The sequence below is a fragment of the Parus major genome, chromosome 5 (genome assembly GCF_001522545.3).
Source record: "Parus major isolate Abel chromosome 5, Parus_major1.1, whole genome shotgun sequence".
In the NCBI taxonomy this organism is placed as follows: domain Eukaryota; kingdom Metazoa; phylum Chordata; class Aves; order Passeriformes; family Paridae; genus Parus; species Parus major.
The window spans coordinates 45,765,576-45,792,121 of record NC_031774.1 but is presented as its reverse complement, the minus strand read 5'-3'; the positions used below and the strand labels follow the sequence as shown (position 1 = coordinate 45,792,121).

The following is a 26,546-nucleotide window of genomic DNA, read 5'->3' as shown; positions in this document are numbered from 1 at the left end:
CATAGTAGAGATTCCTTTCCACTTCTGTGTAACCTTTCAGTACTGGCTGTCACTTGAACTCTGTATCATGCCAGACTAATAATTTCCTAAATCTAAAAAGAATTTTTTAGATGTATGTATATATACATTATGTATGTAATGTATAAATACACTATTTATCGCTTGGCACTACATAGTCTTCTGTATTTCCAGGTCATTGTAGATCTCACTCAAGAGAGAGATTATCTGCAGTCTCAGCAACCACCAAGCCCTCTGAAAGTACCAAGTCCAGATTCTTCACCAAACCCTGCCAACCCTCTTTCTAATGAAGAAAAGCAGCACCTTGCAGTTGAGCTGGCAGACACAAAGGCTAAATTGAGAAGGATCCGTCAGGAGCTGTAAGTTACCATTATTTTGTGCTTCTAGAGAGACTTGCATATTAAGTCTTGTACATCCTGAAAATGCAGGAGCCTGTTGGCTCCAATACACTGGCTTCCATAGGAGCTCTAAGAATCACACCTTTAAAACCACAGCAGTAGGAAGCTAGTAGTATGTTCCATCTTATCGTCTTTCACAATTGGCCTTTAAATGTAGACTGATGGCTACTTCCATTCTTATTTTTGTCTCGTCTCTCTCTTCCCCCCTTCAAAATACCAACTGCTATCTCTGCTTTTTAACTTGAAGTGGAAGCTATCTGTGACAGCAGGTGCACCAATGAGATTTAAGCACAGGAACTTAATATAAAAATAGAGTTGCAAATTTGGATCCATGATATGTGTATGGTATCATGAGAAAATGACGAAGCTGTCATAACAAAGAATATGCTGGGAGATTTTTCTCTTCCTTTACAGATTCCTGTCAGTGTCCATATAATCAACATTGTTTCAGGAAAGAAAAAAAAATTACTAAGATTTTTCTAATCCTTTTCAGGGAAGAGAAGTCTGAGCAGCTTGCAGATTCTAAACATGAAGTTGAGCAGCTCACCCTAGAGCTGCAAAAAATAAAGCAAGAGGTGAGATGGGCTTGTTTTCCTGTGACAGTCTTCCCTATTTAAAAAAAAGTACTGTTTCAGTGTGAGGCTAAAATTACTATTATGCCTGTTTTATAATTAAGAAATCATCTTAGTCCAGCAAGCTGTTTAAAGATTATGGTTGTGGCATAGAAGTGCTATGCTTCCCACTTAGCTGTTGAGAGCAGTCTCATCTGTTCAGCTTGCAAATAGCTTAGTAGTGCCTGAAGCTTATACAGCATCAGGCATTAGTAATGTCAGAGGTCCAACAACCTCTCTGTCTTGTAGTGAACTGCCTACTAGGAGAATTCTTACTCCTTAACCAGGGGAACATTATTTGTCTATGTTTACAATCAGTAAGTAAATACAAAAAAATAAAGTTTAAAGTATGTGCTTAAAAGTATTAACTTATATTTTTCTCCCTGCTCACCCGTCACAGAACATGCACCTTGCCTCAGATGCTCGCTCTGCCCGAGCGTACAGAGATGAGCTCGATTCTCTGAGAGAGAGGGCAAACCGTGTGGAGAGACTCGAGATGGAACTGGTTCGGTGCAAAGAGAAACTTCATGATGTGGAATTTTACAAAGCCCGCATGGAGGCAAGTGAAAATTAGGAGAAAGATTTGCTGAATAATCCTTAATGTTTGGCTTTTGTTGTGTTACTAGTTTGTGTCATTTCTCATTGAGCTGACCATAGCAGAACGTCAGAGCAAGAAGTTTCATAACATACAGCATAGCAATTGACTGAGCATCATTAAAACTTCTTTCAGTAGAGGAAGTACATGGTGCACACAAAAAAAATGCCCATTATTTTCAAAGAGCTCTGCTTAGTTCAGCATTATGTGGCTAAACTGGACAGACCTTTTCTGGATGCTTTTTCTAGAGACCAGATCTTTAGTTTAGCTTTAGGTAAATACCCTCTGTTCCAGTGCTGTTCCTTGGACCAACATTTTAAATATCATCTATAAATTAGTTAAGTGAATGTCTGTGTGTTTTTCTTTAGGGTTTTGTAGCAGACACAACTGTTGTTAAAGTGGCATTTTTAAAGGTGACCTCAGATGAAATCTAGTCAACCCTTTTTGCAACTGTTACTTGTAGTAGAAAGGAGAAAAAATTTGGATCCTCCCTAGTGTCATGAGTGGGGTAGGTCAATAAGGAGTGTGTGGCTTTGTTCCAGTAGTAATGTCAGTTACTCAGCTTAGTCACCTGCAGCTATGCCCATCCTGGAGCTATTAATTGAATTACATTGAAAAGACCTTGGAGATTGTCTGGCTGAAGTCATTGGCCCAGCATGGCTGATGTCAAATTTAGGTAGGCCTGATCTTACTTTCTGTCCTTCTAGTTCTTTGAGGAATTCACACCAAAACTCCCAATAATCCCACATACATAACACTTTGGCCAAAGTCAAATAAATAACTAGATTGCTGAACAAATGGAGGTTTGGTAATTGACAGCCTTACTATCATTAGATAAAATTCCATGTCTGATATAGAAGAGTGATGTTGCCAGGCCTCTGGCTGAGAGCACAGACCTTATTTTTCTGCTCTATAAACTCTACTTTGTAGGTGATTTTTTTTTTTTCCTCTTCTTTCACCTAAGGGGGCAGCTATGCCTCTTATGAATAGGTTCACTAAAATGGATGGTTATTAAATGTAGTAATAAACTACAAAAGCCTGTCTTGCCTCCCAGTAATTCCCAGTTTGCGTTAGGAAGTACAAAGCTCTTCCTCTCTCTGTTTTCCTCCCTCAAGCTGGCAAATCAGTCATGCTCTACCCTGGCACACTGGCTATCAGTGAGCCATCCTTGTATTCCCCTTTCTGACTGTGCACTGGAGGTGCTTAGCTTTACCTGCTGCTCAGTTAATTTACCTGGAGCTCAGAGAGGAGATTTTGTGTCCCCTTCATATGAGATCAAGGGGGTAACCTCCTTGCTTGTCCCAGAGCCAGCAGTTTCCTGCACTCCTGTCTTGCATGTCCTGCACTACTAATCTTGCTTAACGTAGCATTTGGTTAAGAGACCTTCAAGTTAGTTTCAAATTTCTTCCAACTCTCCTTGCTCTCCCACCTTGTCAGTTTTTGGTGGAACTACGGAGTGTCAGAGATGAGTATCGCTCCCTGACACACTGTCAGGGTTTAACTCCAGCCAGCAGCCGAGCCCCTCATAGCCACTCACTCCCCACCAGTGAGATTAGAGAGCAAATTGAAAAGGTAAAAGCTGGAAAACTCATGGGTTGAGATAAAGACAGTTTGATAGGGAAAGCAAAAGCCACATGTACAAGCAAAGCACAGCAAGGAGTTAATTCACTGCTTCCCTTGGGCAGGCAGGTGTTCAGCCACCTCCAGGAGAGCCAGGGCCCCATCACAGGTAATGGTGACTTGGAGAGTGCAACACCATCACTCCAAATGTCCTCCCTTTCCTCCTTCTTCTCCCCACTTTGTATACTGAACATGATGAATATGGTCTGGAATATCCCCTTGGTCAGTTTGGGTCACCTGTTCTGGCTGTGTCTCCTCCCAGCTTCCCATGCAGCCCCAACTTCTTCCTCTCCAGCATGGCAGCACAGAAAGCAGAAAAGGCCTTGGCTCTGTGTGAACCCTACTCAGCAATAATAAAACCATCTCTGCTTTATCAACACTGTGTTCAGCCAAATCCAAAACACAGCCCCATACCAGCCATTTGGCCTACCCCAGCCAAAACCAGCACAAATACAGTAGTGGGACCAGGAATATTTCCCATCAATCTGGCACATGTCTAATTTGGAGCCATAGTGTGGCCTTAGAAAAAGTCAGTATTGTAGGAGCTGAGCTTTCCTAATGGGCAACAGGATTGCACAGCTGTCTGCAGGGTGCTGGTGTGGTTTAGAATAGCCAGCGAGTTTCACATTCTCACCACTCCCTCTCCCATCATTGATCAAGTTTTGGTGCAGCCATGGACTGACAGCATTGAGCAGCAGGCAAACTCCATTGGTCTCAGGCTGGTGCATTCAGAGCATTCCACAGGGCTCTATTCTGGGTTTTTATGGTCATAGAGTAGCACAAAGGCTGTGCATACTAGCCAGTATCCAGCTTTCTGTGGGGCCTCAGTTTTCTGTCAAATCTGACTCAAGTCCTCTGCCTCACTGAAAGAAGAATTAATGTCTGGGGTTAGCATGGTCTCTGCTTAGATTTGTTCAGGAATGTAACATGGTAGAGATTTTTACCTCTGAACAGTACAGTGATTATTTATTTCATGGCATTTACCAGTTGCCAATAGCTTGCAAAGCTCTAACCCTTAAGACGTGAACAAATCATCCAGAGCATGTAGTGAAAATGTGTGTTCAGCATCAGCCACTTTTCTGTGGTCATGTGATACCTTAAGGCTCATAGGGTCTTGACAGGGTTGTTAATAAAGCAGTGCCAGATTGGCAGGTGAGAAGAAGAGGATTTAATGTTGTGCATCAATGCAGAAAGCTATTAAATGAGCCCTTAAAATATTTTCCTTCCTGGTATTGCAGGAGTGCAAAAGGTTCAAATATGTATGTCAGTGTAACACATTCAGGGCTTGTGTAGGGTTTTCCTTCTCTGTATGTCTTGACAAATTTTTCAAGAGTGACGTTTTAGTTGGACTATTGTACAAGGAACATGAATGTCCTCTGGAGCCTTCCTGCTGGGGTGGCTTAACAAGACCACAGCTGGGAATGTGAAGGAGCAGCCCAGTGCAGGGCTTCCTCCACAGAGGTGCTTCTCTGCTTCTCTTCCAGGACTCATCTCCACTGCACCTTTTGCTGTTCCAAGAGATGAGATTATTTTCTAAGGCCAAGGATTATGCTCTGCTCAGTTTTCCTCCTCACCATAATCAAATTTCTATGCAGGATGACAGGAGGAATATCTTGTCAGTTAAAAAAAAAATAAAAGCAAAAGCATCTCTTGTATGTTGTCATAGGAGTGTTCAATGTTTGATTGTCACAAGATGTTAACTGTGTTATGGTTCAGTAGCAACAGCTTCTGAACTGCCTGAAGGCAAGGGTTTGAACTGGGTCTGGATGCATGTGCAAATTCTCTTCTCAGATTTAAACAATCTCATTGCTGCTTTAGTTTCTGAAAATGTTTCCCAGTGGCAACATGCCCTGATTGTTCCACTTATCCCCCGAGTTGTAACCATCTGAATTCACAGTGCACATTCTTTAAGCTGTTTCAAGTTACGGTTAATAGGGCATCAAACCACAATATGTAATTCATTTTAGAAACTGCAAAAGCTGAGTTATACTCAGTATATTAATCAAAAAAAAATTAAAAAAATCCACAGCCAATTGATTTTGTTGCTGATTTTAAAATAAACTTATAATGTTGGTGAATTTGTTAATTCAATTACAAATGAACTTTAATTCCAGTAGAATCAGCACCACTCCATGACCACCACCTGCTGACTGTCTAACAAGTGTGATTTGTAGCCAGATAGATTTTTAGGTCAGTTGTGTTATTCCAGCAACTTCTGGGAGATGTTAGTGCTGACATGTTTTAGTTAGGACAGCTTTGCTTCCCAGGCCTAGAGATGTAACCTCTACAAAGCTCCCATGGACTAATTATTTAAATTATATGAACTTTTCAATATTAAGACAACCTCAGATCATGGTGATCTGAGAATGAGCAATGTCTACCTCGTCACAGCAGGCATTTCCACCTGGTTATTAATTTAATATTTCATCAGAACTGCTTTGAACTGGAATGACTGCCCATCCTGAGTGCTCAATGGAAAGTACTTCAGTTTTCCATATACTGCAGCTCCCACTGGAGTGTGGTTTGTACCAGAGCCTGCATATTTGTATGTACTTGGCACACAGTTTGACTCTTGATGAGACGCTAAAATAACTAGTTCTTGCTTGGTAGGCAGTTTTAAGGATAGTTATGATGTCATGTCTTTGAGGTCAGACACCACTTTAGTTCTTAGGGCTGTGGTCCAGATTGAGTGTGGTGATCTAGCAAAGTAAACTCTTGGCACATTGTTATTTCATTACAGATATTCTGGCAGATTCCATAACACCTAGCAGTTTTTATGCCATGTACTTCTGGTCTGTCATCTGTTTAGTGTTGGCCTTTTAAGTCTGCCCACCTTGAAGTGACCCTGTTAGATCAGACTTGGCCCAAAATGCAGGTTGTGTAAACCTAGTGTTTCAGTATTATTGTTATTTTAGTTACTTGCATACTCAGACATTTTAATTGAAGATGAACCACTTTATAAACACTGACATACTTCTCCTTTTAATGCTACTATAGTAGGGAATTTTTTTCTCTCATGATTTGCAAGTTGGTAGCTGACCCACTGAGAGATCAAGGGCAGTATGGTGCTGCATAAGGTAGACTTTCCATATTATACCATGTACAGTCAAGCTGCAATAAATTATGATTATGAAAGGCTTTTAAATGATGGCCCCCTGTAGTATCAAAAAGCAAGGGGGAGAGTGGCTATCATCAGACAGTCTTAACTTATTCTTTACATCTATCTTCCTTCTTTGTCTTTTTCTTCGTCCTTTATTCTTTATTGTGTTTTTTTAAATAAATGAGCCATATAAGGCTTCTTAAGGCTGATTCCACCCCAGAAAATGAGAAGCCAGTTGCTGATTAAGCTATGAGAGTGATTTGCTCATGCCTGGTGATCTTTTAGGAATCTCCTTGGTTTGGATGTTTGTGGTCTGAGAGACCAGACATGAACACTGTGTCAGCAGAGACATCACATTTGAAGTCAGTTATCCAGGAATAAACTTGTCAAGTATTTTGTCCTGTTTGCACATTTTTCTGGTTTTGCATATTTAATTGGAAGAGCAAAATGGATGGGGAGAGAAGGGAGGAAATCAGAGAATGACAAAGTTTCTGTAGAGAATCAATCTGCTTCTTGCCCAATTGTAGCTCATCTGGGGAAAATTCCTTACTGTGTCCATTTAATCTTTGAAATGCTGATGCATTCCTGCCATAGAACATTTGCCTTGGACTCAAGACTTATCTGATGATCAACAAAAGTAAAAGCTAGCAGTGAGGTATTATGGCTTAAACTGAGACATATTTGATGAATGTGTTTAAAACATGACCAACATTTCATGGCCAGATTTCATGCTTTGGATATTTCATGTTTCCAGAATAAGATAGTTGAATGCAGAGAGTTTAATTTGTTATTTGCAGGGAACAGTTGCAGTGCAGTATATTTAACCTGTTTCTAATGCTGTGGCTACAGCAAAGTAATAAATTAAACTTCTACTCAGTAAAACCAGATCCAAAAGCTCTAATGAGTAAGCGATGTGGCTTGTGCAGTTCATGCACATGTGTTTAGTGGGGAATTGGCAGGAGTGTTAGGTGATAAGTAGAAAACAACTTCTATTGTTCAAGTGAATTAAAATTCTGTTCATGAGAGAGAGAGAAACTTTATTAACAGACATTCACACAGGAGTGTACTGAAAAAGGAATGTGGATCTTGAATGTATTAATGGATACTATTCCCCATCCCTTGAAAGTAAATAATCTGTTTTGGAGCTGGGAGAAAAAGGGACTATGATGAATTGGCAAAGGAATTGGTATTATAAAAGTGGAATTGGAATTGAACATTTGCTCTTCTGTATGTATCTCTTGTTTTAGCCTTGTATAATGCAAAAGAAATTCTGTTTAGCTTGTAAAATTCAGGGAAAAAACCCTAAGAAATATTCTATTTACTTGCATAATAATTCGAAGATAATAAAACATAGTTTCATCTCTCATTAAAATATTAAGTAAAAGTCTTTGTATGTAACAAGCATGTTAGATTTCCTTCTTGTTTTTTTGCAGTGCCACTTTATGAAAATCATTTGGTCTATGAAAAGTCAGTAAGAAATTAACACTGTTGCTTCTTTTCCCTAGGAATTAAGAGAGGACAACATTGTACTGATTGAAACAAAGGCCATGCTAGAAGAACAGCTAACCATGGCAAGAGCTCGTGGTGATAAGCTGCATGAATTAGAGAAGGAAAATTTACAGTTGAAATCCAAACTTCATGATGTGGAGCTGGTATGCACTTTCTTTTTCATTATGCTATTTTTTTTAACTTTTTTTTTTATCCCTAGATTACAAAATCAAGTCACAGAAATTGGTGGAGACAGGCAAATAAATCAATAGTACTTTTGAAGAAGTTTTTAGATTGAACTTCCTGTACATGAGTTCTTGAGATAGTATAATGTTAACAGTGTAAATATTGCCAATGCTTCTTTGTATGAGACTGAGTTTTATTTTATGCAGAAGGTATATCACAATTTTAAAATACAGACTGTTTTCATTCATTTTGTTAATAGAGATACTAAAATCTGTTCAAATAGAAATCTCTTAGATGTAGGAAATTAAATCTACTCTAGTAAATAGTCTTTCTTGTTGGAAACAAAATCCCCAGCAATTACACAGTCTTTAAGAATCAATTACCACTGTGAAAGACACAAAATTCCAAAATTACTTGATTTTGAAGTCAGAGATATGGTTTATTGCTTCATAAATTAAAAAAAGGTAGTAAGTGGGAGACTATTGTCTACAAAGAAAAAGCAACATTGGACTTCATAAACCCACTAGAAATAATAAATACTCTCCTACCTCTTGTATTTTACATAACAGTGCTCCTCTTATCCCAACACAATTTGAATTCTTCTGGGTTTATCTATTCAGGGTTTTCAACAGGTTCTGTTGGAATAAAAATGTGGAGGATGTTGTATGGGATGACATCTCAACCTATGTCAGTGACAAGGGGTGTCCCTCAGGGATCCATACTGGGCCGTGTTACTTAATATCTTTATTTATGATATTGTCAAAGGGATCAAGTGCACTGTAGCTGGATTTGCAGGTGACACCAAGCAGAGTGGTGTGGTTGACATACCTGAAGGATGAGATGGCCATCCAGAGGGACCAGGACAAACTTGAGCAGTGGGGTCATGGGAATCTCATGTGGTTGAACAAGTGCAAGGGGCTGCACCTGGGTCAGGACAACCCCCAGTATCAACACAGGCTGAGGGATGAACAGATCAGAGCAGCCCTGCTGAGAAGGACTTTGGGGTGCTGGTGGATGAGAGGTTGGACATGACCCAGCAATGTGCACTCACAGCCCAGAGAGCCAAACATGTCCTGGGCTGCATCCGAAGCAGTGTGGGCAGCAGGGGAGGGAAGGGATTCTGCCCCTCTACTCTGGTAAGACCCCACCTGCTGTGCTGCATCCAGCTCGGGGGTCCTCGGCACAGGAAGGACATTGACCTACTGGAGTGAGTCCAGGGGACATCTCCACAGTGATCAGAGGGATCTCTGATCTCTGATCAGATGGGGCACCTCTCCTGTGAGCAAAGGCTGAGAGAATTGGGAATTTCCAGCCCAGAGAAGAGGGGTCTCCAGGGTGACCTAATTGCTGCCTTGCAGTACCTGGAGGGAGCCTTAAAGAAAGATGGTGAGAGACTTTTTACAAGGGCATGTGGTGATAGGACATGGGGGAATGGCTTCAAACTAAAAGAGAGTAGGTTTAGATTACATAGTACAAAGAAGGAATTCTTTACTGTGAGGTGTTGAGGCACTGAAAGAGCTTTCCCAGAGAAGTTGTGTGTGCCTCATCCCTAGAAGTGCTCAAGGCCAGGTTGGACAGGGCTTTAAAGGAGCAATGTGGTCTAGTGAGAAGTGTCCCTTCCCATGGCAAGAACTGCATAGTCTTTAGTGTCCCATCCCAAACCATTTTATGATTCAGGATATTATAAAGGTCATGACATGCTCAGGTTTTCTAATGTTGCTGGAGATTTTGCATGCTTTTCTGAGTGACTTGATGAATTTCTGGGTTATGAAAAGTTGAGGACCACTGAGGCAGTGTTTCGGCTCCCACAAAAGCAAGTGGTTCAAATAGTCACAAGAAGCAGCAATAGATTCATTCTCCAGGTCTGTTTTCAGGAGTCAGAATTCAATTTTCAAGGCAGGTGTTGCTTGCTGATCCATATGACTGTACATATACATCAAAGTTCAATGTGATGAGTTGAAGCTCTGCAGAATTCAAGGTTCTATCTGAAGAATCTCCAGTGTGTCAGAGCATGATGCTACATGCTTTTGAAGAGCTTAGCTCTGGAGACATCTTGAAGCCAGTCTGCCATACTAGTCCAGGCTTGCGGTGGCCCTGTCATCATCCAGTGAGTTCTCACTGCCATCCCCCTCTCTCCAAGTGTATCATGGACCAGAGCTGGGGCTGAACAGGGCCGGTTGGGCTTTGCTTTCAGGGTTTATATAGGTAGCCCACAGCAAAAATTTAATGCTGAAGATGTATTTCACCATAAAACCGCAGTGCTTAAGTAGATTCTTCTACCTTGAACATACATTGTGCTTGTAGCAGCTCAGCCTAGAATCTTATAAATGAGCTGAACATGCTTTCATTCACATGTGTCTTGCACAGGACCGGGACACAGACAAGAAGAGAATTGAAGAGCTGCTGGAGGAGAACATGGTTTTGGAGATTGCACAGAAACAGAGCATGAACGAGTCTGCACACCTAGGATGGGAACTAGAACAACTGTCTAAAAGCACTGATCTTGCAGATAGTGAGTACCAGCTGGGGTAGCTGTGGTGTTTGTGGTCTGTTTCAGAATAAATACATTGGTTGACTGAGATGGGAACAGAAGTTGAATCCAAGATTGGAAAGCTTTCCTCATTCAGACACTTGACTTTGACCTTGATTTTTTTTGAACTTCTAAAATGTATTCATCTTTCTTTCACTTTCTTTTGAAAGCATCAAAATGTTTTGCTTTTGTTTTGTTCATCACTGAGAGCGTGACTTTTAAGTATCACACTTTAATAAAAATTAATTAAAAAAAAGACTTTGTAAATTACACAGCAGAAATGTCACATTGAATATTTCTGACTGAATGGTTGGGTGGAGTTGGTGATCTTTAGTATTCTTTAGTACAGTTAATACAGACAATTAGCTGGTCTTTAAGTCCCAGGAAGTAATGCATGCTGAAGTCATTTATTTTTACTAGATACTGAAAAATGTGTGCAGTTAAAATAACTGGCTGATGTTTTTTTTCTTTGAGTGGTTGATTTGATTTCCGTAACTATCACAAACATAACTAATTCTTTCTTCACTGGTCAGGTTTTAGCATTGGTTTCTGTGTTTAACATTTATTCTGTATATCATACCAGCCTAAATAACTATTCTAAGTGGAACTTGGGAAATATAAGCTATTTTCTCTAATTTAACATGCAGCTTTTATTGAATATTCACCTTATTTTGCTAAGACTTGAATGTTTGGCTTTGTGTACCAGGAACAGTTGAACTTGAAGACAAAGGAATAAATTACAGTAAGCAGATGTTTTCAGTGAAAGTGTCTAGAAGAGCTTTGCTTTTTAAAACAGCTGTGTGTATGGCTGACACCAATTCTGAAATATTGCTGTCTAGGATCCAAGTTCTCTTCACTAAGATTAATGGCTAGTTAATTGTTACTTTTAAAAAAGCAATCTTGCAAAGCAGGTTATGTTAGCCTGAGAAATGAATGTCACTCTGTTATTCCTTCTGTGTTACCAAGGATAATTGCTCATTGTGTTAGTGGGGGGAAAACACAGTTCTCTCAAAACTTAGAAATTTTGATCAAGAGTATTTCAGGAAAATATAAAAAATCCTAAATACTATGGCCTGTTTAAAATACCAAGTTTTGTTCCTTCCTGATCTGCTTTCACTGTTCATGTAATAGAAGGAAGAATGCTGGTTACCTTTTATTTACTAATTTCTATCAAACATAACTGTCAAAATTTGCTTGAGTGATTTATCATTGCACTGATGTTTAGAATTTTAGCACTGGAGCTTCAGAAATTCTTTTATTAACCAAAGAAAAAGAGTGAGGAACTGCAACTGTCCATAAACTTCTATTCAGTAGGAAAATAAAATCATAAAGGAGGCTGGAATTTTTTATTATTTTTTTTTTTTTAAGATGATTTAACTTTGGACTTTTATTTCATGGGCATGCTGTTCTGATTTTACAGTACCTCTCTGTAAGAAGTTTTATTTCAATCCATGTTGCTGTTCTGAATGCAGCTTGTTTGTACAAATAGAGTCAGACTGCAAAACTCTTTTGGAAAATCTCTTGTTCCTGGATGTCAAGTTGAGTCTGCAAGGGTGGCAGAGAGAAGATTTAACCAGCTCGTTTGATATATTTTATTAAAAATAATTTTCCCCATGCTTATTTTTAAAATTAATTTAGGGGGACTCCAGAACAAAACTCAACTGGAGTAGTTTAGTTAATGTTAACTATTTGAGTCTTCACTTGACCAAAGCTCTCCAGGTGATGCCCCATAAAAGAGACAAAAAGGATTTTTCCAATTTTGGAAAGTTGCCAGCTTAAAATACTCAGTTTGCTGTAGTGTTTATTTAGAAACAGTTATTAATTTTCTTAGATTTAAACACAATGTTAAAGTCAATTTCATATGAAATGTGGTTTTGAGGTGATGGGTAGCAATTATTTCACGTGAACAAGAAGGTTGCTCTTGTAATTATCCAAATTCTGGGCAGAGTGATTAATAGAGCAGTGAGACTTGGGTGATGTATTTTGAGGCTGAGAGGTAGTGACACTTTTGATCTACAAGCATTGTGTAAAATAACATCTCTGTTGTAAAACTTGAATAAATTTTATTACTTCTGAGATTTCAACTTCAGACACTTCTCAGATCAGCATTTTGATGGGTGTCCTGTGCCTAGTAATAAATTATACTCTGATTCAGCATACTTTTGTTGAAGAAGCTGTAAAGATAAGCACTGGGATGATCTTTTTTAAGAATTTTTTCAATGACTAAATGTGATTCAATACCTGAGTTTTCACTAGCTCTTGGAAGTGCACTACCTTGCTGTTTTAGCAAACATTTAGCAGGGGTTTACTTTCTGCCTCAATTTATTTCCTGTGATGAAAGTATGAGATGGTATCAAAATACATTTTGTTATTTACAGTAGACGTGCTCCCAACATGACTAAATTTAAGAAGAGTTAAGAAAGTAAGCAACTTTTGAGATGGCTGGCTGTTCAGATAGTACTCTATTTATTAAAAGTATCAATATGTGAAAATGAGTTCTGTTTTTAACCAAGTATTTACTTAGCAGTCCAGCTGAAATTGTAAGACTGACAGCAATAGTCTTCATCCAAGTGGATCTATGTTTGTGAGTTGATTAATGCCACCTTCTGCTTCTCATGTTTCAACAGCCAGAAAGTCCTTTGTGTTCGAGTTGAATGAATGTGCTTCGAGTCGAATACTGAAGCTAGAGAAGGATAATCAGAGCTTGCAGAACACAATCCAAGAGCTGAGAGATGCCTCCTTGACCTCCAGAGAGAGCAGCCTAAAGTTTGTGGAACTGGAAAAGGAAAATCAGCAGCTTAGCAAAAAGGTAATTTGCTCACAGGAACAAATTGAGCTCTTAGTTTTTTTAAACACAGTGCACAAAGGGCTGTTCAGCATTCCTGAATGATGAGAGTTTTCAGGGAGTTCACCCGTGATCCCCATAAGACTGACCATGATTTTGGCCCTGTGTATTTAATTGCATCTAAAGCAGTTAAATTCTAAGAATTTTATTTAATGCCTTCTACTTCACTGCCTGCTTGTGTGCATCATTATAAGAAAAAGTGACTGTTCCAGTTAAATAAAAACTAGTTTTCAGTGCCTGTTTGCCCCTGTCAGATTGTACTGTTGATTGTGTCCCTTTTTGTTGTCTCACAAGAGTCACTGCTGGGAAAGGTCACATTGAACTATTTTTGTTTTTTGAAAGTTTAATAATTTTTACACGTAAGTCAAATAAATTACACAGGTGAATTCAGGTTAGTATTTTCTGAATGTCTTTCTTGCTGTCCGGAGTCCTGGACCTGATTTTTCTTTTTTCTTTTTTTTTTTTTTTTACTTTTTTTTTTTTTCCCTTCTTGGCTGTTATAAATTCTCTAGTGTGTCTCTCTCTCTGCTAAGGTATTAGTTCTTTCAGGCTTTGTAACAAACATGTAGGTCATCACTTTATAAATACACTTACATGTACATGTGTGTTGTACTCTGTTATTAACTGTGATTATGTTTAGCTGAAATGCCAGCTCAGTGCTTGTCCTTGTGAAACACACTGCTCAGTTCACCTCCAACTACCAGCCTTATTTTTGTCTGACTAGTTACTTGAATCCTCAGTTCTAATGAACTGAGCCAAGTGCTGCTGGGAAAAAAGGATGCTTCCTATTCTGAAGTATTTTCATGTTGGATTTTTTCACATTCCTTCTGTTCATAAATTATCCAGAATACAAGGCTCATATCTCCTTTTCCTGTTACTGCTGTAACCTGTGTGAGACATTGATGCCATCAGAAATTATTTCAGTTCTGTTTGGCTTGCCTGTCAACTAGCTGAATCCCTTAAAGGACAAGTGGAGAAAACATCTAGATATGAAATGCTGCTTGTGGATTCCTAGATTATAACAAGCCCATTTCTCTACCAGGGAGAACAGTATCCAGCACTGGATCATTCCATATTCTGGAGAGATTCATTTGCTAAGTTGAGATCAGTTCTGCTGCTTTTCCTTCTTTTGTGAACAAGGAGAGCTGCAAAGATTTAGTTCACTCTAATATTCCTTCCACACTTCTATTTATGACCTGTTGTGTAGAAGTATTTCAATCCAGCTCTAATTTACATGCCTAAAATTGGAGATGGAGGCATAGAAAGCACTCAGCAGATACCTGTGGTGTACAGCAATTTAAGTCACTTGAACAACTGTGGTCAACCTCTGGCTTTGCCCCAGGCAGATTCCTGTGGGCATCTCCTATTAAGGCACTGTATGGGTGCCAACAGTTGTGATTCCCCTCAATTAGAATACAGCAAAGTGTGCCAGGGGAAATAATAGGCAAAGTCTCTGATTTGTTGCAAAATGTTTACTACAGTGGGCAGGGGAGAATGCAAGAGCTCTGGAGGAGTGTTAAAGTCAAGTACGTGTAAGTCAGCGGACAAGAGATAAAGAAGTATTTTTCTCAAATGTTTTGTATCTTTGGGTTTCTTTTGGGTAACTTTCCTGAGATATTCGGAATAAAATATTGTCTCCTTAAAGTCATTTAACTGAGCTGAGATTTCATCCACTGACACTTTCAAAAATTGTTGTTTGAATATGTTGTTAATCTGCTTGATCCAGTGGTTGATGGGATCATGTAGCCGAGAGAGGATTATTCAGGTAGTACAAGAGATGTTATAAAGGAAAAGTTGTGTACATATGGGTTTTTTTTCCTTTCTTTCAAGGTTTTCAGAGGAGCTAGTAGTAAAAATCCTCCTTTCAGGCACACTCAAGTAGTAGCAGTCCAATCCTGCCTGTTGTCTCTGCCTTTCTGACTTACTGAAAAGAGCTGTAAACAGTACTGTCTTTCTTGCCTCCAATTTTCTGGGAAATGCAGATGAAGATCAGCTGAGCTACTGAGTCTGTTACAGCTTTCTCTGAACAGCTCCTTTGAGACCAATGAACCTCCACTCCACTTGGTTACATTTCTGACTGCTGAGCCCTCCTTATCTCCAATCTGGGCAGCCCCTGCCTGTTTAAACACTTCCTGTAATGAGGGGCATGTTGACATAGGCAGATCCCAGCCTCCAGCTATTTCCCACTTGTAAGAATTAGGTTTAATACCCCTTTCATTGACATTTTCACTGTTGGCAGAGTTGATAATAACAAAACAAAAATGAGCTGATACTTGTGCAGAGCTGTAGATGCTCACAGTACTTTGCAAGCTTAAAAGTAATTATTTCCTGACTTGGGGAGTATAGTTCTCAGAACCTCTTGGTTCTAAGTACTGAAGAGCTACAGCTTTTCTGTTCTTCATGCATTACAAGTACAACTTTCAAAATGAATAAATAAGAAAACTTTGCTTGTTGTAGGACTGGAGTCTTATTCACAAATCTTTCAAATACTGTATTGTCACCTGCTGGGGAGAAGAATACAAGAAGTGGGAGCATAAACTTGGTCACTGCAGTACTTTAGTGTTTTTCCTCTGTTCCTACTTTAGGTTGATGTTTTGATCTTTTTTAGTGTTGTTGCTCACTGAAGTGTCTTAATAACTTTGTCTGCATTCACTGCTAGAGTAAGACCGTAAGTGATGGAGAGGCTAGGAGGAGGCAAGTTCCTTAGGAAGGGGAGCACCAGAAACTTAATCACTGTGGACAGGAGCATAACAGGGCATTCAGCAGTCAGTGAACTAAATGTTTCTTACTGCTGTGCCTTATATGCTCTGATCTTAAAAGGCATGAAAGAAGAGTTTTAGCACTGTGAGAAAAACAAGAAGTCCATTTCCTCCTCTGAGACTGTTAACTGCAGGAGAGAGGGATTTAATCTTTCAGTCATAGTCCCCATCTCATTTCTCTCTGGTCTTCAAAATGACTTAAAGTGCAAACAGTCCTTTTGTCTAGCTGTGGTTGATGTGTTTTGGTGTGTTCTCTTCACACAGATTGAGAAGTTGCAAAATCAAATTGAAAAAGAGAAGCAAAGCAATCAAGATTTGGAAACTTTGAGTGAGGAGCTGATAAAAGATAAAGAGCAGCTACAGGTTGTCATGGAGACTCTAAAAGCCGACAAAGACAGACAGGTGTGAACTTCTCAAGTGTAATATGACAACATGTGCTCAGTGATGGTAATTCAGTGATGCCATTTAGAGCATCTGGTTCTCTCAGGGAGACAAGACAATTTGAGAGCTATTAAATGCAGGTTGAACTTGTTCAAATCTAGGTTAAAAGCTTCTTCCAGTGTAAAAGCCCAGCATGTTCTGCTGATTCCTGCTCTTGTTACCTTAAGGGGATCTTCAGGCTATTATATGAACAGACATTCCCTCTTGAGCAAAAAATGCCCATGGACCTTACTAAATGGAATACCAACTGGTTTTAGGATGTGTAAATAACTCCCCATTTTGTTGCTAAAGATTGGTCTTCCACCACCTGTATGGTGTGACTGGTTTGGTTGAGGTTCTTTAGCCACCCAGCCTTTTTGCTCTATTTAAAAGAGATGCTGAGAAAGTACTTATGCCTTCTGGATTGATATTTTAATTGCCCTTCAGCTTTTACCACTGTGCTGCAGTTCATGTGCAATCCCTGAAAACTCTTATTACAGGTTTTGTGCAAGTATAATATATACTAATTTGACAAATTAAAAAAATACAGGCATAGATCATTAGAGACCGGTCTGACTATTCTCAGCCTGCATTAAAATTTACTCTAATGTTTTGTGAGGTGAAAATTAAATACCAAAATGTCTTATTTGTGTAGTTCTTTCCGTCTTAAAGGATTTTTACCCAGACTTCTCCCTGGGAAACTGTACTTTACCAACAAAGTCTTTCATTTTAGTAGAGCAAATACAGAATCTCTGTGGTAGGAATTAATACATGGTTTGAAGGCAGGGCAGGAAGTAAAACCAGAAATATTTCCAGATGTTAAAAAAGAGCAGTTTGTGATTCTTTTAAGGTATAGCCCCTTTTGATTTGTGTGGACGTTGTCTGGTATAAGAAGCAAATGCAAATTGCAGTCTAAATTACAATTGCATGAGCTGAAATTTGACCAGTGGGGTGAGTGTACTGTCCTTACAGGAAGTGTCTTTAATGACATCTGTAACTGCTCTACATTTTCAAGTATTCTGAGGTTCCTGGCACCTTAGCAGAGATAATTTCAGTCTTCAGGTCCCAAAGATGAAGGTAAACCTAGATAGAAAGATACCCTCTATTAAAAATTATTTGTAACAAAGCATCTTCGCTAAGGTGTTCTCTGAAGGTCTTCTGTCTGCTTTCTCCTTCTGCCCCAGCCTTCTTGGATGGTAGCAGGAATGTAGCACAGTTTTTAATTTGTTAAAATCATGAGTTACCAGAGGTAAAAACTTTTTTCAATAGTTTGGGTTCTTGGTTGTAGTCAGTAACTTCCTGAGAAATTTTTCTTGGATTAAATGGATATGATTTTGTTAACAGTCATCTCTCTGCTTTAGTACTAATTTGTACTACACTTGTAAGGTAAATTAATAACATTTGCACAACTGTTTATGTAGATAAAGGACCTTAAACAAGAGAATGATCACCTTAATCAAGTTGTCTTATCTCTGAGACAAAGATCACAAGTGAGCTGCGAGGCAAGAGTGAAAGATATTGAGAAAGAGAACAAAATCCTTCATGAAACAGTAACTGAGACGAGCAGCAAACTGAGCAAGCTGGAATTTGAGAAGAAACAATTGCAAAAGGATTTTGAGCAGGTTAGAGAAAAAGTGGAAAGAGTAGAAGAAATGGAAAAAGAGCTCCACCGGCTGGAGAGGGAGAATGAACAGCTCACAAAGAAGGCAGCAGTGATGAAAATAGTGACAGAAAAAGTGGAAGTTCTTGAGCAAGAGAATGGCAATCTGGAAGTGGAAAATAGGAAACTAAGAAAGTCCTTGGACACATTACAAAATATTTCCATCCGGCTTGGTGATCTGGAAAGGGACAACAAGCAATTGGATGAAGAAAATTTGGAGCTTAGAAGAGTGGTAGAGACCATGAGATTTACCAGCACAAAAATGGCACAAATAGAAGCAGAAAATAAAGATTTGGAGAGGGAGAAGGAGGACTTAAGGAAAAATGTGGAAATGTTAAAAGCAATGAACAAGAAATCAGAGAGGTTGGAGCTAAGCTATCAGAGTATCAGTTCTGAAAACCAGAGACTTCAGCAAATTGTGGAGAACAGCAGTAAAAAGATCCAGGAATTAGAAAAAGAAGTTCAGGGAATGGAGAGTGAAAATCAGGTCCTTCTGAGGAACCTTGAAGAGCTAAAGGTTTCTGCCAAACAGCTAGAGAGGTTAGAAAAGGAAAACAAAGCCCTAGAACAAGGAATGTCTCAGCTAGAAAAAGACAAAAAAATGCTAGAGAAGGAAACAAAACGGCTTTGGCAGCAAGTGGAGCTGAAAGATGCTATTTTGGATGACAGTACAGTAAAGTTGGCAATTGTTGAGAAGGAAAACAAGACACTAGAAAAGGAAATTGCTCGATTCAGAGATTCGTCTAGTAAACTGAAGGAGTTTGAAAAGGACAATAAAGATCTCCTAAAGCAAGTTACAATTGATAAGAGAACACTAGCTACACTGAGAGAGGTAAGAAAAATAATTCTACTGGGTTGTATGCTGCTATTTTTTTTTCAGCTCAGTGAATTACTAAAGGGATATATCTGGCCCACAGGAGATTTTCACAGCCTTAACAATACTCCCTGGAAAGTGTTGCCTTGGAAAGTGGAACATGCCAAGAACTGCACTTGGTGCAGTTTTGCCATATTCCACATTGTATCCACAATACAGAGTCTCAAAATGATGTCTTTTTTTCATGCAGAATAACATTTTAAAACTGCTCTTATGTGGTGCCTGTTAACCAAAGACTTTGATACTTTATCTGTGACCCAGCTCCAGCAGGGGAGATAGAGTCTCAGGTCTAGGAATTTCTAGCATTTGCTGAGGACACATTGACATCCCTGTTCTGAAAGAGACAAAACCATCCCAAATGACCAACCTAAACCAGCTGCACCAAGGTGTTGCTTTACAGCTACCTTACAGCATCTTTGCCCAAATGCTTCCCTGCTGCATGAGAGCATGCCAAGCAGCAGTGATCTCTCCCTGCAGTGAGCATTAGGACATTGGCAATCTGAGGATGTGTGTGCTGGAACCTGACACTCTTGTAAGTGGCCTATGAGCAGATACAGATTATTGCAACTTGCTCTCATTGCCTGTCCCAGCTGCTGTTGTCCTGCTAGAAACAGGATTTCCTGTACAGGAGCATGAAAAGGAAAAAGGATTGTGCTGCAGTACCTCAGTGAAATAGATAAGTTTAGCAAGATTAATACAGTCAGCAATCATTTACTTCAAGGTTTAGTTTTATTTCTGTTTTTGAAGCGTTAGTGTAATTTTGAGGGGGAGAAATAAAGTCCGTCAGAAACACTTGACATAGTTCCAAGTTATTTTTCTATCCAACTTTCATTAAAAATTAATAAAACAATGTAATTTCTGAGAAGGCTCCTTTATAATCTTTCCATTCTCAGACTTTTGTGGATTTCCAGTGGTGCAGACCCATACAGTAGCTCATCTTTTCCTTAGTTGCTTTCTATAGATCCTGCAGAGGAAGTTCATGGATGTTAAAGGCACCTCTTTACAGATCACTCGACTGGCACTGGCCTTAAACACATGCTTTTTACCTTGCCATGCAAATGAATTCTTGGCTAAATTTGTGATGTCAGAGGACTACTGAATACCTACAGTTTAACAAAGTATTTTTATAAAATTTTATTCTTGCTTCTGCTTGATATTCAGAATAATTTTTAAAGTTCTTCAGTAGCTTTTTTGTTCATGTGTTGTTTAAGAAAACTTTTAGTAGAAATACAAGAAATTTAGATCCCTATGATTCATTTGTATTTCAGAGAATTTTGAATGGTAGGGATCTTCACACCTAGCTGTGCACCAAAAATAATTTGTCCTTTTTAGAAATACAGGCTGGCACTATGTTTCCCCAGGCCATTTTCATACAAACCACTTTACTGGCATAACAGCAAAGCATTGTGCCAATATACCTTCTTGTACAGTGCTGCCCAGTCTTCTTGTATAACTTCATTGCTGGGTTCTGCTTTAGTTTCTTCCCAAAGAAACCTAAATGAAACCAGGCTACATTAGTAGATACCAGAATAAGTGATCAAGCTCTTGTATCTGGAGCTGTCCTGGCTCTTATGCTACAATGTAGTTACACTTTTGAAATTTTGGGCTGTAATGTCAGAAACTCAGTGCGCTATTCACTATTGATCCTGTTAACAAGTTCCTTGGTAATAACATCATAGCCATTATACCTCAGTTGACTTCCATACTGAAGTCCTGATGCTCCTCTGTGTTCACCAGTGCTTGCAGGGCTCTTTGTCCGAGCTGAGAAGTGGGAACTCCCTCTGCTGGTGTTCCCTGCCCTGCACACATCTCTGTGTGGCACAGAGATGGGGTGTTGTCTCCTGGCCCACACATTCCCTCCTTTGGCAGGCAGGCACAAAGCCAGTGTTGGCAGAAGTAGTTCAGTACAGAGAGTGAGACAAAGGCCAAAAGAAGCATTCTGCAGATTTATTTCAAGTGACCTATAAATAAAACCAATCAGTTTAATTCTGCACTCAGCTGTCACTGATGAAGAATTTTAGCTGACCTAGTTGAAGCTAGGATTTTATCCAATGAATTTTTCAGTACTCTTAAAAAAATGTATATATAGTGCTGGATAATTACTCACCACCCTTTGCAAAGCAACTAATCATGTTAATGCTGTTTCAGGATTTGGTCCTGGAGAAGCTGAAGAGTCAAAAGTTGTCTAGTGAGCTGGACAAACTGAGCCAGGAGCTGGAGAAGATGGGATTGAACAAAGAGCTGCTGCTGGAGGATGACAATGGCAATGATGACACGTAAGAAAACTTGGCTCTTCTAGTCATTCTTTTGACTCAGCCTAACTGAAGCCCTTTGCCTTTCTTTTGGGTTCTCATCTGCCTCCTTGCCATTGCCCGTAACAGTTTTAGACATAAACCACGTTTTTCTGAGATAAGCTTGGCAGCATACTGTAAGTTTTGCAAAACATTTTTTGGGTGGATGGAAGAAAGGCCACTTTCTCTGTCCATGCTAGCAGTGTTACTACAGTTCCTCTGTACTCCCCAGCAGAGTAGCTGGGTATCTATTTCAGTGTGTATTTCCCTCCGTGTTCTCTTTAACAAGTGAAAATAGTGTCTATTAAACAGTGTCTGTCATTACTTCATGTGATTGGTCATCCAGATACCTGTTAACATAAACATAGATGTTGCCTAAAATATATCTAAAAAATATGTCAAGGAATTCCTTTTTAAACATAGATGTTGCCTAAAATATATCTAAAAAATATGTCAAGGAATTCCTTTTTAAGTCCTGAAGTAATGAACACAGAAAATCCCAACAACCTGTGTGTATATTGGCTTCTTGGTGAGACCTACTTAGAGAAACATACCCATCTTGTAGGAGTCTTTAAACTGTGCATGTTCCTCCCTGTCAAGAATGTACAAAAGACCCATTAAGAAGAGTTTTCTGTAGTGTAATTATGGGAAAAAGAGAGAAACTAATTTTCTTTCAAGTTATGGAACTCTTTGGTATTTCTGGAGAACTGTGCTGATGTTAACCTCTACTAAAAATTATTGGCTTTTTCATAAGTGAATTCCCCAGCTATAATATATCAGTAGCAATCTGCAGCAGTAGGAGAAATCATTTTCCTGAAAAAGCAAGCATGTATAATTTAACACATGGTGAGATTGGGAACGGGTGAAGGTGAAGTCTGCTATTTAGATGTTGGCTCATATCCTAATGGGAGACATTGGAAAGCTATTTTCATATTTTTCAGAAAATACAAGGTTCTAGAAAGCAAAACTGAATCAGCACTAAAATCAACTCTAGCTGTGAAAGAGGAAAAGATTGCAGTGCTGGAAGCTCAAGTGAAAGACTTCCTGAACTTGAACCAGCAGTTACAGAATGATCTAAATATGGTAAGACTTTAAGTGAATTTTAATTTTTCACATTGCAATTCTGCACATTCACATTTGGGATTTTTGGTTTGAGGTTTGATTTTTTTTTTTTTATTTTTTTATTATTATTTTTTTTATTATTTTTATTTTTTAAGAACGGGTTCTCTCTGCCCTTCCCTATACACATCCTTCCCAAGAATCTTTTTTCACTGGACTGCCTTTTTTTCTCCCTTTCTATATATTGACACAAAATTAATAAAAAAATTTTGGGCTGGGGCACATCAGGAGGGGTTTTCTTGGATAATTGCTCTTTTTAGATCTGTTTTCCCTTTTTTTTTTTTTTTTTTTTTTGTTGGCATGGCTATATTTTTCTGCTTTGTTTAGTGGAAACAGGCCGAGGAAGACTGCAGTTGAAACATCATGTCTAAGAATAGCCTGTTAGGTGTCAGTGAGCTGGAGTCTAAAGGCACCTGACTGGAGGCCAAGACAAGTGGATTCTTCCACCTGTCTGTGTCATTACTGTGAAATAGTGTAATGGTTGTTGCCTCTCTTAAAGTCTGTACAGTGCAAGAGAGGAGTGACAAATCCCATCATTATTAATGCGTTATTCCAGTTCCCTTGGTGCTGAAGGTTGTTGCTTGTTGACTGTGTAGGTGAAGAAGGACTTTGATGCACTTCAGCAGACCCAGCAGGATGGGCAGTATGCTCAGAAGTCACTGAAGAATTCAGCAGAGAAGCTCATTCCCAACCAGCAAATGAATGAGAAATTGGAAAAAGGGCACCAAGAGGCTACCACAGAGCTGCTTAAACTGCAGGACAGGGCCATTGAACTGGAAAGGAATGTAAGACTTCTATTTCTTCTTAGCTCATAGGCTTCTCTTGTGCTCTTGAGTTGGTTGGTGGAAACTGGATTTTTGAGCTTAAAGTAATCTGGTAGGTTTTCTGGAGCACTCAAGTCTACCAGATTCCTTGGGTGTCTCTTAGGACTGCATGGGACTTAAGTGCTTCATGTGTCTTGTGTCCATCTTGTTGCATCTTTGCAGAGATTAATCCTGTGTGTAACATCTCTCCTACCTTCATTTAATGCTTGGAAGAGGGGTTTTTTATGCCTTTGTTGCAGAATGATCATCACTAATTGGTTGTCATCTTTAATAGGACTCCAGATGATCAGGACAGCTGTTTCTTTTCTTCCTGTCACCCCTTCAATGTCATCTCTCTTTCAGAATGCAGCTCTGCATACTGAGAAGCAGCTGCTTAAGGAACAGCTAAAGCATTTGGAAACACAGAATGTCTCGTTCAACAATCAGATCCTGACACTACAAAAGCAAAATGTCTTCCTTCAGGAGCATAACACTGCCCTGCAGACACAGACAGCCAAACTCCAGGTCAGGACATCCTTATGCCTCTGTGCCAGGAGGTTGGATTTGATTATAGTAGTGTGGAGAAGATGGCAGCTAATAATGAAATGTTTGTGTTGGTAGGCTGATGGAAAGATGAGGCCCAGGAGCTGGAGCTTAGTTTGAGGTCTGAATTGAAGGGAAATTGTCTGGTATCTACCTCCAGCAAGAAGGTGGTTATTTAGAGAGAACTAATTTAAACTAATACAGCAAAATCCAGATGTGTTATTCCAGAAGTGACACTTGTGAAATAAAAAAAGTTTTGCTGTTTGCTTTTTTGTGTTAATGCTATGCCTGTGAAAGAGCTCAGCAGAAATGGAAAAAGGACACAAGTCAGCTCCCCATAGGCATTGAAGCAAAGAGTTCCAGTCATAATTTTCGACCTTTCAGACAAAATGTCAAAATTGCCAGTGGAAAAGATACTCTTAAAAATTACTTCACTTTCAAAAAATTAAGCTTATTTTGAGAAAGAGGCCAGTTTTAAAGAACAACATTGGATTACCTTTATTTTTCTTGCGTGACTTTCACTTTTCAAGCTTTGTCTCTTGCATATTCAGAGATGGGGTTTTTTTGTTCTCATTAATTATTTCTTATCCATAATTGACTTATATGAGAAACATATAAAATCAGTGTGCCATCTCTCTACTGAAACCAGACTTGTACTGCTCACATACACAGTGATGCAGTTAATGTTTTTGAGATTGGGTGAATTTGAGTATCATCACTTGCATACAAATATGGGATAACTTTTGACCGTTGATAAAAGGTCAATTTGATGATTGTCAGAGGCGTAGTTGAGTTGAGAGTATTCCATATCATCTTGGTCTTTGGGCTCAAGAGCTGGTAGAGCATTGGTTTCTCCGCTTTGGAGCTTATTGTGAAAATTTTCCTACTACTGATAGCACAGCTTTATGTGGTGCATACCACCAGCAGTAATTCCAAAATGATGCCAAATTGTACACACGTGTCTTAAGTCAACAAGGCAGTGGAGGCATTCATGACTAGCTTTATATGGATATAAGCTGCTACAAAATGTTTGTTGTATATACCAGTAGATATAAATAACACTTTTTACCGTGTGAAACTCTAGGTAGAAAATTCAACTCTCAGCTCCCAGAGTGCTTCGCTGACGGCCCAGAATGCTTTACTCCAAAATCAGCAGACAGCCAAGGAGAGTGAGAATGAAAATCTACTGAAACAGAAGGAGCAGCTGAAAGCTGAGTATGACTCATTGCTTCAAGACCATGAACACCTTACTTCACTGCATGAACGGCAGTCTGTGGAGTATGAAAGGCTAATAAATCAGCACAGCTGCCTGAAAACATTACACAAAACCCTGGATCTGGAGCACAAAGGTCTGCGTGAGAGGTATGCTCACTGCTCAGAGGTATATTGTAGCCAGAATGTGCATATGTTACAATTTTAGCCTTAAATGTTGTTTACAATTACAAATAGAAATTACAAAGTTATTGCCCTGAAAAAGTGCCTAGTCATTCTTGTTGTCATTAGGACATGAGATGAAAATATTTGCAAAGCTCTAGATTTTAGATCTCTAAAGGTGGCAGAACAGAGGTGACTCAGGTGATATTCAGCAAACATGGGCTTAGATCTCAGGGATACTTTGTCAGAAGTAGCTTAAATGCTTCTACTGCATTTAGGGACTTGTGCTATATTAGCATACAGCCTTAAAAACATTCTCCAGTTCTACTGTGTGGAGTCTCCTAACCATAAATTCTGCAAGTCATCTATATGTGAGTAGTGTGTATCTTAAAAAAATTAAACCATTGAACCTTGTGGTATCTGTGTCATGTCAAAGGAAGCTCTCTGAAGGAAGCAATATTGACCTAACTATGAGATAATGATGTATTGTTAGTTTTCATGTAGTTCTCATAATTAAAGCTTTTGCTTCAGGCCCTTCAGGTGAATTGGGACATCAGTAAACTGTTAATTGTTTAGTCAGTGTCATTACCTGACAACTGTGCATATATTGAACAATATACATAATGTACTACTACAGAAACGCAGCTCTGCCTACTTCTCAAACTTCTTATATTTTTCAGTGATTTTCCTCAAAACACTTGTATTTAGGTTTTGCTTCTGTGCAATATCATCAGTTGGGTTCAGAGCAACTCAGTGGTGATTCTTGATTAGTGGACTGAAAATTGGCACTAAACTTTTCTTCTCCAAAGACTAAGGAGCTGGCAAAGAAAATGTGCAGTAGATTTTTATAAAGTACAGAAGTAAACTATTGTGATTAAAATATCCACTGGGGCTGTGACAGGACAGCTGCTTGGCTGTCTACTAAATGAGCTGTAAGTGATTACACAGACACTGTTCCTGCTTACCAAGTCTTTCTCAGACTGATTAATGGTTCTCATTGATTCAGGCTTTGCTTGAGATTACTACACTGCAGTGTGTTAAGGCAGTTTGCTGTGTTCTTTTTTTGCTTGATGAGTACCAAACACTAAGCAGCTCTAGCCTTAGAAAAAGTGCTTTTCAAAGAATAGATTAACTATAGAGGTAAGTGCTCAGGTCACCACTGTAATCATTACCAGTTTGGACTCTCTGAGATCTGACTCCTAGTGAGAGGTGTTGCAGGGGAGCAGATGGTGGCCTATTCAAAACAGGTTGAGTTTGGCAGGTCTACGTGTGCAGTATCCTCCTCAGCAGATCAGTCTTAAAAGATACTTAT

At 39.1% G+C, this 26,546-nt stretch overlaps 1 protein-coding gene across 2 annotated transcripts in view; it reads left to right on the top strand.

Annotated features, from left to right (window-relative positions):
* The window catches only part of CCDC88C (coiled-coil domain containing 88C), an 86,787-nt gene that overhangs the window by 42,309 nt on the left and 17,932 nt on the right, over window positions 1–26,546 (top strand). For both annotated transcript variants that reach the window (XM_015631183.2, XM_015631181.3), the window contains 13 exons: window positions 193–377; window positions 910–991; window positions 1,428–1,586; window positions 7,848–7,994; window positions 10,384–10,528; window positions 13,174–13,355; window positions 16,415–16,552; window positions 17,992–19,062; window positions 21,253–21,380; window positions 22,337–22,478; window positions 23,111–23,299; window positions 23,681–23,842; window positions 24,945–25,222. In XM_015631183.2, the coding sequence (XP_015486669.1) occupies window positions 193–377; window positions 910–991; window positions 1,428–1,586; window positions 7,848–7,994; window positions 10,384–10,528; window positions 13,174–13,355; window positions 16,415–16,552; window positions 17,992–19,062; window positions 21,253–21,380; window positions 22,337–22,478; window positions 23,111–23,299; window positions 23,681–23,842; window positions 24,945–25,222 (3,008 nt within the window). The remainder of the gene's footprint in view (window positions 1–192; window positions 378–909; window positions 992–1,427; window positions 1,587–7,847; window positions 7,995–10,383; window positions 10,529–13,173; window positions 13,356–16,414; window positions 16,553–17,991; window positions 19,063–21,252; window positions 21,381–22,336; window positions 22,479–23,110; window positions 23,300–23,680; window positions 23,843–24,944; window positions 25,223–26,546) is intronic.